Below are 12,500 nucleotides of genomic sequence, written 5' to 3' on the forward strand. Positions count from 1 at the left end.
ATTCAGGAACTCATGCTAACATACATGCACTCACACGCGAACGCACGAACACGCACATGCACAGGTATGCCTAGGCGCGCTATGGATCATAACAGATGATCTAAGTGCCCGTCGTGAATATCCCGAGCGCGCACGCACTTTATAAATATGTTAGCTCGGTTTGCATGAGACAATTTATGCTGCAGTCTAGGTTTATTGGCCATCTATATATCTGGGATAAGGAGGAGGAAGTGGAGCTGGGAGATGTGGAGGTGTGGAGGTACGGAGGTGTTGAGTGTGGAGTCAGAAAAGAGTCGGTGTGTTGAGATGTGGAATTTGGAAATGTGGAGGTGATGTGGAATTCGAAAGTGTGGAGTGTGGAATAATCAACCCAGGTTGCGTGACGGCACGAAGAGGGGGAGGGGGGTGGGAGGGAAGGAAAGGATAGGAGGGAAGGGAAGGGAAGGGAAGGGAAGGGAAGGGAAGGGAAGGGAAGGGAAGGGAAGGAGAGGAAAAGATATAAAATAGAAGGATAGGTAAGGGAAGGGAAGGGGATGGGGAAGGGGCGACGAGAAGATGGGAAGCGAAGAGCCCCCTACCCCATCCCTACTCCTACCCCCCTCCCTCTTCCCCCGTGAGTACGAGCGCCCTGCCATGACCTGGTGCCCTTGGAGAGAGGTCAAGGCCTCCTCTTGACGGGCCAGCTTCAAGAGGTCCTCCCGAAGGCGAAGGGAAGCTCCGAAGCTGCGACGGGGGAAGACCCGGACAGAGAGAGCCAGGCTTCTTTTTGCGCTGTAAAAGAGGAAAATAATGAATGAAAAGGAAAGGAAGGAAGGAAGAAAGGAAGAATTAAAAATAAATCACGTAGATGGTTAAGTAGATATAGATACAGATGTGAATATATGAACAGAACATGGATTGATTCACACTGTCATGTGTCCTTTTACGCGCGCGTGCGTGTGTGTCGCTGGTTCGGTACCGAAGGCTGGACGTCAGGTGGGTCAGGGAACCAGTTTTTAGTTGATTGATTTCGGTTGCAACACAGGGGTAGAGGATTAGGAAAATCGTCAATGTTGTAGGACACGTTGCATATGTATATATATATATATATATATATATATATATATATATATATATGTATGTATATGTGTGTGTGTGTGTGTGTGTGTGTGTGTGTGTGTGTGTGTGTGTGTGTGTGTGTGTGTGTGTGTGTACATGTGTGTGTATGTGTGCGTGTGCGTGTGCGTGTATGTGTGCGTGTGCGTGTGTGTGTGTGTGTGTATGTGTATGTGTATGTTAAGTGTGTATGTATGTATGTATACATATGTATATATGTGTATATATGTACATATATATACATATATATGTATATATCTATTTATTTATTTATATATTTATGTATTAATACAAAGACACGCACACACATGTATACCGGTACTTTTGTGTACGCGTGTGTATATACACTGGCCATATGGAACTTCTTAGGCATTAATCATATATTACTACTATTTCCGTGGTTCGGCCATTCCGTTTGGTCTCAGAGAAAGAGGAAGAAATAGCGAAAGGGTGACTATTTTTTTTCCATTTCGCCCCCGATTTCAAAATGTCACTCACTCGCCGCCATTAGTCACAGAGGCGCGCGCTGAAAAATAGTCGCGTCCGTTGCCGATTTGTTCCTATGCCTGTCCTTCGTTCCTTCTTTTCTTTCTTTCTTTCTTTCTTTCTTCTCTCTTCGTTTTGTCCTTTCCTCTCTTTCTGTCCTCTCTTCCTGTTATTCTGTCTCTCTGCCTTTCCTTCGTTTTCACGTTGCGTCCTCTCTCTCTCTCTCTCTCTCTCTCTCTCTCTCTCTCTCTCTCTCTCTCTCTCTCTCTCTCTCTCTCTCTCTCTCTCTCTCTCTCTCTCTCTCTTCCTTGTGTCTGAACTTTCTGTCTTCTCCAACTCTCTTTTCTTCCTTCTGTTCTTCCTTTCATTTTTCTTTCCATTCTCCCCTTCTACCTGCGTTTCCTGCCTTCAAACCTCCTCGAATATTGTCCTGTTTATTCATTCGTTTGATCTATCGGCCTTCCCTCCCTTTCATCCTTCCTTTCCTTCCTATCTTTCTTATGCCCTTCCTTACTTCTGTTCTTCCCTTCCTTCCTTCCAATCTATGTTTCCTTTCTGCAAAATTCCTCGACTCTTGCCAGATTTCCCTTCTTCGTTTGTTCCAGCGTTCTTTCCCTCCTCCTTTCCTTCTGTGTTTCTTAGCTTCTTCCTCCCTCCCTCCTTCCCTCCCTCCCTCCTTCCCTCCTTCCCTCCTTCCCTCCTTCCATCCCTCTCTTCACGCCTCCTTTACCACTGCCTCATCTCGCCCTTCGTTCGTTCCAGCGGCGGCCTGTCCAACCTGCTGTACTACTGCGCCCTGCCGCCCTCGCATCCGCCGCAGGGACCCGAGCCCTCCGAATGCCTGCTCAGGATCTACGGCCAGGTGAGAACGCGGCGCTTCTCCTCCATGTCTCCTTCGGGATGGCGTTGTTTTGTTTACTGTTTATTTAGTTTTATTTACTTATTTATCAATTCATTCATTTTTATTTTTTTTATTAGGTGTATGTAATTTTTGGAGATAGTTTTGGAAATAGATGTCTAATAAATTGAGTTTAACAAAGAAAGAAAGAAAAAATAGAGCGATAAATAGATGTTTCTCATTTTCTTCACAAATAAACTTTAATAGAAACTCTATACTAAATCGCCAACTTAATTTTCCTCCCCTTCCCATTCCCTCCATTCCACATCCCCACTCCATTCCCCTCCACTTTCACTCCTTCACCATTATTATCCTCCTCCTTCCACATTCCCTCTTCCCCTTTCCATTCCCATCTTCTCTCCGTCGCCTTCCTCCTTTCCTTCTACCCCTCCTTCCCCATTCCTCTCCTTCTCCACCTTCCCTTCCCTATTCCTTTCACGTTCCCTTCTTCCCCTCCTTCCCTCCGTTCCCTCCTTCCCCACCTTCCCTCCCCTCCTTCCCCACCTTCCCTCCCCTCCTTCCCCACCTTCCCTCCCCTCCTTCCCCACCTTCCCTCCTCCTTCCTTCCACATTCCCTTCTTCCTCTCCTTCCCTCCTTCCCTCCTTCCTTCCACATTCCCTTGTTCCTCTCCTTCCCTCCTTCCCTCCGTTCCCTCCTTCCCTCCGTTCCCTCCGTTCCCTCCTTCCCTCCGTTCCCTCCGTTCCCTCCTTCCCTCCGTTCCCACCTTCCCTCCGTTCCCTCCGTTCCCTCCTTCCCTCCGTTCCCTCCTTCCCTCCGTTCCCCTCCTTCCCTCCGTTCCCACCTTCCCTCCGTTCCCTCCTTCCCACCTTCCCTCCGTTCCCTCCTTCTCTCCGTTCCCTCCTTCCCTCCATCCCCTCCTCCCCCGCAGGTGCACGGAGAGGACGGCCTGGAGTCGGTGCTGGCGGAGAGCGTCATTTTCGCGCTTCTGTCCGAGCGGCGCCTGGGACCTCGCCTCTACGGGGTCTTCCCGGGAGGGCGCCTCGAGCAGTACATTCCGGTGAGTACGAGCCTATTTTTTGTTTTTTTTTCATTTGTTGGTTGATGTTTATTTTGGTGTTGGTATTGTCCTTTAGTCGTTGTTGTTGTTTTTTCTTGAATCATTTATTTTTTGTTGGTATTATTATTTGTTATTTGTCAATTTGTTGTTGTTGTTATTATTTAATTTTGATAACGTTTATTTAGCCAGTATACATATAGACAGTTTGATATACACAGATAGTAACAGAATGATTGATCCTTCCGAAAACAAAAGCTCTCTTAAGAAGGCATCTTGTTACATGGGAATTAATGTGTAGTTAAATTCTTTAGTCTAAATTATTCCACTTGAAGGTGGGTTGGAGACGATAACAGTAAATTATGAAAATGTTCATGAAAAATACTTTTGAATGGAAAAAAAAATAATATATATGTATGTTTGTATGCATGTTTGTGTGTATGTATGCATGCATACATACATACATACATACATACATACATACATACATACATACATACATACATACATACATACATACATACATACATACATACATACATACGTACATACATACGTACATACATACGTACATACAAACATTCATTCATTCATTCATTCATTCATTCATTCATTCATTCATTCGTTCATACATTCATACATTCACTTAGTCACACACACACACACACACACACACACACACACACACACACACACACACACACACACACACACACACACACACACACACACCTCCGCCTCACGTATGTGTGTCTCAGGCCCCACACACGCAGGCCGGGCACGTGAGTCGAGAGGGACAGTGATGCAATGAGCAGAGCAAGAGGGGGGCGGAAAGGTTAGGCAATCGGACCTTTCGGATAAGAGGAGGAAGAGATAAAGATAAGAGAGGGAGAGGGGGTGAAGGGGAGAAGGAGAGGGAAAGGGAAGGGGAGAGAGAGGGGGAGTGGGAAGAGGGAGGGGGAGAGAGAGAAGAGTGAGGGCGAGGGGGAGAGAGGAAGAGGGAGAGAGAGGGGGGAGACGGAGAGAGAGAATGAGACAGAGGAGGAGGAGGGAGTGGGAGAAAAAAATCTTTTGAATTTAAATATTTTTCTTCTCTATTTTTCCAAAGGGGATTCCCCAGTTGGGTCACAATTGACGAAATCTTGCTTTGTCAGATTTCGGATCATTCTATTTTGGGGCGTCTCGCTCAAAAGGAAAACTGAAAACTATAAAAAAAGGGAAAAAAAAAAGAATAAGAGAATGGACACATAACATATAACCTCTCACGCCGATCTGAAAGGTCACAGCTTCAATGGGCACCTGCAATTTCGCTAAATTTAACGCGCTTGAACAAATAGAAGTTTGTTTTATGTAGAGATGTGGTATCTTACTCAAACACGCACACACACGAGTACGAACACGCACACGCACCTATGCATGCACACACACACACACACACACACACACACACACACACACACACACACACACACACACACACACACACACACACACACACACACACACACACACACACACACACACACGAAAAGAACAAAACAGACAGACGCGGCAGTGAACAGATCTTTATCCACATCTTCACTGATGTTTATGCCATGCTAACAATGAAATCTACCGAGAAAATGAAACATGTTTATCTCACGTTAATCCGTCATCAGAGAAAACAAAATGGCATCTGGCAGCGCATCGGGTCATGCAAGCGAGACAAAGGCTGTTTCTTAAAGCGCAGCACGCAGGTAGGCCTACATGTGCTTCCTGATGTGCCCGCAACTGCAGGTATGGAAAAGAAAAGGAGGAGGAGGAGGAGAAGGAGGGGAAGGAGAAGAAGGAGGGGAAGGAGGGGAAGGAGAAAGAGAAAGAGAAGGAGAAGAGAAAGAGAAAGAGAAAGAGAAAGAGAAAGAGAAAGGGAGGAGAAGGAGGAGATAGAGATAGAGATAGAGATGGGGAAAAATCAGAAAATAAGGTAAAGTAAAAATATAAAATAAGAGCAGAGAAAGAAGAAGAAAAAACAATAAAGAGGAAGATAAAGTAGAAAAAAAACCTGTCTTAGGCCCATGATCCCTCCCCCCCCTTCCCCCACGCCGATCCACGTAGATGCCCTTGTAGGATTTCGCTCGTGGCTGTGACGCCCTTGGAGTGGACGCCGTGCCTTTAACCTCAAGCACGGGAGAGATTAACCCGGGGCCCACGGGTGAGGTTGGGACGGACACGTGAAGGCGTTTAGGTACAGGGAAGAGAGGAGGCGAACAAAGGAAAGGGAAGAGAGGAGGCGAGAAAGGAAAGGGAAGAGAGGAGGCGAGAAAGGAAAGGGAAGACAGAAGTTGGGAAGGGAGAGGGAAGAGAGGAGACGAGAAAGGAAAGGGAAGAGAGAAGTTGAGAAGGGAGAGGGAGGAGAGAAGTTACGAAGGGAAAGGGTAGAAGGACATGATAAAAGGAGAGAAGGCGACACGAGAGGAAGACCACGAAGGGCGCTTGGGAGGAGTTTGGATAGAGGGAAAAGGTGAGGAAAGAAAGGACGAAGGAAGGAGGAAGGAAGAAGAGGCACAAGAAGACGATGTTGGGAAGATCACGTGAAAGTATTTATGATAAAGATTAGAGACGTGATAGGATGGGAGAAGGGGCACAGGTAGATAAAGATTAGTGAAAGGAAGGACACGATAAGAAGGGAGAAGGGGTACAGGAAGATAGAGACCAGAGAGAAGAAGGACACGATAAAAAGGGAAGAAAGGGCACAAGAAGATAAAGATTAGAATGAAGGACGTAATACGAATAGGGGAAAAGGGGACCAGGAAGAACACGTGAGAAGGAAAGGACGAGAAGATAGGGGGAAACAGGAATGAGAAACAGAGGCAGAGGAATGCCGCGAAAGGAGTGAAAGAGAATGGGAGGGGAGAGAAGAGGTAAGGAGTAAGGGCGTGTCTCTATTAATTAGTGATTAATTCAAGTTACTTTAAGTCTTATTATAGACCTTAGACTACCCTACCTCTGTATATATGATTTTATTTTAACTTCTTCTTGTTCCTCTGTTTCCATTATTTTTATTGTTGTTGTTATTGCCTTCTATCATTTCAGTGATGATATAATTTTCTTTTATTATATGTATATTTTCATACTTCTCCTTTCTTTTTCCCTCTTTTCCCTCTTTATTTTCCATTTCTTCTCATCCTCGCATTATATACTATCCTTGTCTTAGGCCTACGAATAGGCTTACGATTTTTTCTGCTTGGACTCCGCTTGCAACATCCGGGGCCTTTGTGCTTGATTTTGCCTGCTTCTCGGTGAGGGACAGTTTCGTCCTCCCCGAGTGCTGCTTGAAGGAGGCCGTTCCAGGAAGGGACTCTTTGTCTTCCTTATTTTTTTCTGGATTTTTTTTTTTTTAACTTATTCTCCTCCTCCTCTTCCTCCTTCCCCCACCCCCTCCTCGTCATTTCCCAGTCCCCTCCTCCTTTACCTCCTCCTCCTAATCCTTTTTCATCTCCTCCTTCTCCTTCTTCATCTCCTCCTCCCCCTCCCCCTCCCCCTCCCCTCCTCCTCCTCCTCCTCCTCCTCCTCCTCCTCCTCCTCCTCCTCTTTCCCCTTACTTCTCCTCCTCCTCCTCCTCTTTCCCCTTCCTTCTCCTCCTCCTCCTCCTCTTTCCCCTTACTTCTCCTCCTCCTCCTCCTCTTTCCCCTTCCTTCTCCTCCTCCTCCTCCTCCTCCTCCTCCTCCGCCTCTGCCTCCTTCCCTTCCTCCTCCTCCGCCTCCTCCTTCCCCTTCCTCCTCCTCTGCCTCCTCCTTCCCCTTCCTCCTCCTCCGCCTCCTCCTCCTCCTCCTCCTCCTCCCCTCCCCCTCCCCCTCCCCCTCCCCCTCCCCCTCCCCCTCCCCCTCCCCCTCCCCCTCCCCTCCTCCTCCTCCTCCTCCTCCTCCTCCTCCTCCTCCTCCTCCTCCTCCTCCTCCTCCACCTCCACCTCCACCTCCACCTCCACCTCCTCCTCCTCCTCCCCCTCCTCCACCACCTCCTCCTTAACCTCCTCCTCCTCCTCCTCCTCCTCCTTCTCCTCCTTCTCCTCCTTCTCCTCCTCCTTCTCCTCCTTCTCCTCCTTCTCCTCCTTCTCCTCCTCCATCTCTCCTTTTATCTTGTTCTTTTATGTTATTTTTTCTTCTTAGGTCCTTTTCACCCGCCTTTGGTTCCCTCGGTTCGGAAATATCCAGTTATTCCCGGGGCAGATGCGACGTCCCCGTTGCGCCATCAGACGCTCACTTTTTTCCCCTCGCGTTTAAACTCGAAGCCTTCGGAACCGGTATCACAAGTGTTATTTTTTTCCCCCTTTTTTTTTGAGATGGTGGGATTTATTTTTATGTTTTGTTTTTATTTATTTATGTACGTGTTTTTTTTTTTGTTTATTTAGTTTTTTGTTATTTATTGATTTTTTTTGGGGGGAGGGGTCTTTGCTTCAAGGACAGAGAGCTAACGTGTACAAGGAATCGAGCTCTTGTCCCAAGTGTCTGCGCAGGTGTTGTTGCTTCATTCTGGCGCCCCTACCGAGAAGTGGGAACTGTCTTGAAGGGGGGGAGGGGGGAGGAAGAGGAGATGAAGAAGGTGGAGGAAGAGCGGGAGGGGAAGGGGGAGGTGGATGGTGGATGGTGGATGGTGGAGGTGGGGGTCGATGGTGGAAGGGGATGGAGGGGGTAGTTGGAGGACGAGTGGGAGAGGAGGAGGAGGAGGAAGAAGAAGAAGAAGAAGAAGAAGAAGAAGAAGAAGAAGAAGAAGAAGAAGAAGAAGAAGAAGAAGAAGAAGAAGAAGAAGAAGAAGAAGAAGAAGAAGATGGGGAGGAGGAGGCTGGAAGAAGAGGACAGAGAGATGGAGTTGGGAGAGGGTACGGAAAAGGGAGGGACTGCGAGGGCGAAGGGAATGAGGGAGAAATATAGGGAGATGGATAGAAGTTGGGGAAGGAGGATGGAAAGAGGGAGAAGGGGGACGAGGGAAGAAAAAGTGGGGGAGGAAGGAGGTGGGTGAGGAAGAGGGGATGTAAGACGAGGGGGAGAAATCAGATCAAGGAGAGAGGGGAAGGAAGGGGAGAAGAAAGAGTAAGAAGGGGGGGTAAAAGGAAGAGGAAGGGGGGGGAGAGAACTTGAAGGAAGAGAGAGAGGAGGAAGGGAAGGAGAAGGAAGAGGAAGGGGAGGGAGGGCAGGAGAAGGAAGAGGAGAGAGGGAAGGAAAAGGAAGAGGAGGGAGGGAGGGAAGGAAGGGAAAGAAGAGGGAAAGAAGAATAAGAAAGAGGAAGATGAGGGAGGGAGAAGGAACGGGTGACGTAAGAAGAGGGGAGGGAGTGAGAGCGCAGGAGGGGAGTGGAAGGGACGGGGGGGGAGAATCAATGCGGACTATGGGGTCCTACGCTGCATCGTTGGCCATCATGCCACCCCCCCCCCCCCCACCTTCTCGAAGGATACCTTGCTCTCTCCTTCCCCCTGTGTCCTTCTCCTATTGTTTCTTCTCATTTTATTTTTCCTTCTCCATTTCCTTTTCCCTCTCCTTCTCCATCTCCTTCTCCTCCTCCTTCTCCTTCTCCTTTCCCTCTCACACCCATTCCTCCCTCTCCTTCTCCTCCTCGATGTCAAATAATTTTATGATTTAATAATTTTGCATTTTATTTATTCTTATCTTTGTAGAGAGTAATTTGATTATTACATGGGGAGAGGGAGAAGGGGAAGGATGGGAGAGGGATAGAGTGAGAGGGGGAGGGGGAGAGAGGGAGAGGGAGAAGGAGAAGGAGAAGGAGAAGGAGAAGGAGAAGGAGAGAAGGAGAGAGAAAGGGAAAGGGAAATGGAAACGGAGAGAGAGGAGCAAGGAAGAGAGAGGTAGAAAGATATTTATCTGCAATACTTAAGAGGTAGATCAGTTACGTGGCTTATCTCTTAAAAAGAAAATAACACCTGATATTGAAGGTTATTGAATTGATTACTATATAAAGCAAACCCCACTCACATTTTTCACCGCTAGAAGAACTAACGTGTATCCTAGAAGCAATGTAGTCTGTGGAAGCCCAAAATTAGGCCTTTAAAATTTCGACCAAAAGGAAAAACCGTTCTTAATTATAGTTCATAATGTTGTTATAGGTAGATTCGACTCTATGCGACGGCGATTATAAACTCAATTTTGTAATAATCTTAATGATATCACAATGGCTTCCTTATCGTGTTATAGTAAGTAATAAAACAAAAACAAAAAAACACTAAGATAAAGGACAGCTTACGGACAGCCTTGCGCTTGGTCCTTCGCTTCAGCAGATCACATCGCAGGTGGATCTGGGGCGCAGGTGTGCAGCCGACACACCTGCGGACCAATTTCATGTCAGCGCATCCGATGCCGAAACGTCTCGGTGTAAGTAATGCGCGCGCGCGCGCGCGTGTGTGTGTGTGTGTGTGTGTGTGTGTGTGTGTGTGTGTGTGTGTGTGTGTGTGTGTGTGTGTGTGTGTGTGTGTGTGTGTGTGAAAGTATACATACGTATACATATATACATATACATATGTATGTATGTTATATATGTATATGTATTATGTGTATATATGTATGTATATATGTATTATGTATGTATATATGTATTATGGGTATATATGTATGTATATATGTTTGTATATATATATTTTTCTTTACACACACTCACTCACTGTGTGTGTGTGTGTGTGTGTGTGTGAGAGAGAGAGAGATAGATAGAGAGAGAGAGAGAGAGAGAGAGAGAGAGAGAGAGAGAGAGAGAGAGAGAGAGAGAGAGAGAGAGAGAGAGAGAGAGAGAGAGAGAGAGAGAGAGAGAGAGAGAGAGAGAGAGAGAGAGAGAGAGAGAGAGAGAGAGAGAGAGTGAGAGAGAGCGAGAGAGAGGAAAATGAGAAAAATGAATACGAAAAGAAGAAAGGATAAAAAAGCCGAAAGAGATAAAACAAGGAAACAAGAGGGGAAGGGGGGAAAGAGGAGAGAGGGAGGGAGGGGTAAGTGAGGTGGGAATGGGGGAGGGGGGAGGGGGGAGGGGAGGAAAGGGAAACGAGAAGGAGAAAGGGAGGAGGAAGACAAAGGAAGAAGAGGGGAAGAGATGGGGGAGAGAGAATAGATGAGGAGAGGCAGAATAATTCTATTCGTTTTCCTATAATGACAAACCCAACGCTGCTGGGTAAAAAAAGTGACTTTTGAATAACCTTTATATATTTCTATGCATATCCTTCAGTCTAACTCTATTTCCTTTGAACCTTTTATTGATTATTTCCATTTTGACGCGTGTCTTTCACATTTTTTTGTTTTTTTTAATTCATTGCCTTCTTAAAAAGTCCTATTGATTTTCTCTCATGTTTTTGAAAGTCTAACTTTAAAGGTTTCATTAATTTTCTTCTTCATATACATTTCCTACAAATAGATGAATTTCCTTCAAATATCTAGGTTGTCGATTCAAATGTTTGTATTATTTTCGTTGAGTGTTTTTTATTTATTTATTAATTTCTAAAAAAAAAAAAAAAAAGTCATTAATTCACCATTATGAATTAATATGAATTTCATTTTTATTGATTTTTATTGAAAGAGCTTATTAATTTCTATCATTTTTTTTCATACATTTCTTCGCAAAGAGAAATGAGTTTATTTTCCATCATTTTTTTTTCTCGTTCCAAAGACAATAATTTTAAATTTAATTCCAAACACTTTCATCCATTTCCTCCAGATAATTTTTAATTCAATTGCAATTTCTTCCCAAGACTTCCATCCATTTCCTCCAAAGAGTTTAAATTCAATTCATTTAATTCAAATTTCCTTCAAATGTCTTTCGAAAAAAATGTCTTCCCTGAGCGCACGACCGTTACGCGCCGCTTTAAGGCCAGCCGCCCTGGTGGACTGACCCGAAATGTCTTCTGGAAACTTCTCTTGGTGGCGGAACATGCGGGCGGTTGGGGGAGCGCGGGAGGGAGGGAGGGAGGGAGGGAGGGGGGCGTAGAAGGAGGAAAAAACAGGAAGGAGAGGAGGGGGAGGGGGGAGGGGGAGGGGGAGGGGAGGGGGAGGGGGAGGGGGAGGGGAGGTGGAGGTGGAGGTGGAGGTGGAGGTGGAGGTGGAGGTGGAGGTGGAGGTGGAGGTGGAGGTGGAGGTGGAGGTGGAGGTAGAGATAGAAATAGAGGGGAAAGTGGAAGTAGAAATAGAGGTGGAGGTGGAGGTTGAGGTAGAAATAGAAAAAAAAAAAAACGAAAAAGAAGGAGGAGGAGGAGGAGGACGAAATGGCGAAGGAGGCGCAGAAGAAGATAGAAGACAAGGAATAGTAATCTTTATTTTTTTCTTTTCTTTCTTTTTGGGAAAGACGGAGAAAGAAGAAAATATAAACGTAGCGAGAATAGCCACGATGATGAAAATTATGATAAGCAAGTCATTATGAGAATGTTGTGATAATGGTTGTGGTGTTGATAAAAAAAAAATCTGAGCGACAAAAATGAATAATTAATGAAAACTTGATGATTAATATCGATGATGATGTGATGATAATTATGAAAGGATAAGAATAAACGAAAATAAATAAGACAAATGGGGAGATAAAAAGGGCCGAAGGCAGAAAGAGAAGGAGGTGAAAATAATGAAGAAATAACATATACAATATATATATATATATATATATATATATTACATATATATATACATACATACATATACATATATATATATATATATATATATATAGAGAGAGAGAGAGAGAGAGGAGAGGGAGAGGGAGAGGGAGAGGGAGAGGGAGAGGGAGAGGGAGAGGGAGAGGGAGAGGGAGAGAGAGAGAGAGAGAGAGAGAGAGAGAGAGAGAGAGAGAGAGAGAGAGAGAGAGAGAGAGAGAGAGAGAGAGAGAGGGAGAGAGAGAGAGAGAGAGAGAGAGAGAGAGAGAGAGAGAGAGAGAGAGAGAGAGAGAGAGAGAGAGAGAGAGAGAGAGAGAGAGAGAGAGAGAGAGAGAGAGAGGAGAGAGGGAGAGGGGTGGGGGAAATCGATTAAAAAAAAAAGAAATTGAATATGTCGAAATAT

General features: G+C 45.6%; 1 protein-coding gene across 1 annotated transcript in view; it reads left to right on the forward strand.

Moving 5' to 3' along the window:
- The window catches only part of LOC125029473 (choline/ethanolamine kinase-like), a 70,727-nt gene that overhangs the window by 43,481 nt on the left and 14,746 nt on the right, over positions 1-12,500 (forward strand). Inside the window, exons 2-3 of the mRNA XM_047619362.1 lie at positions 2,344-2,443; positions 3,370-3,498. Coding sequence (XP_047475318.1) covers positions 2,344-2,443; positions 3,370-3,498 — 229 coding nt within the window. The remainder of the gene's footprint in view (positions 1-2,343; positions 2,444-3,369; positions 3,499-12,500) is intronic.

Source organism: Penaeus chinensis, chromosome 10 (genome assembly GCF_019202785.1).
Source record: "Penaeus chinensis breed Huanghai No. 1 chromosome 10, ASM1920278v2, whole genome shotgun sequence".
Classification (NCBI taxonomy): domain Eukaryota; kingdom Metazoa; phylum Arthropoda; class Malacostraca; order Decapoda; family Penaeidae; genus Penaeus; species Penaeus chinensis.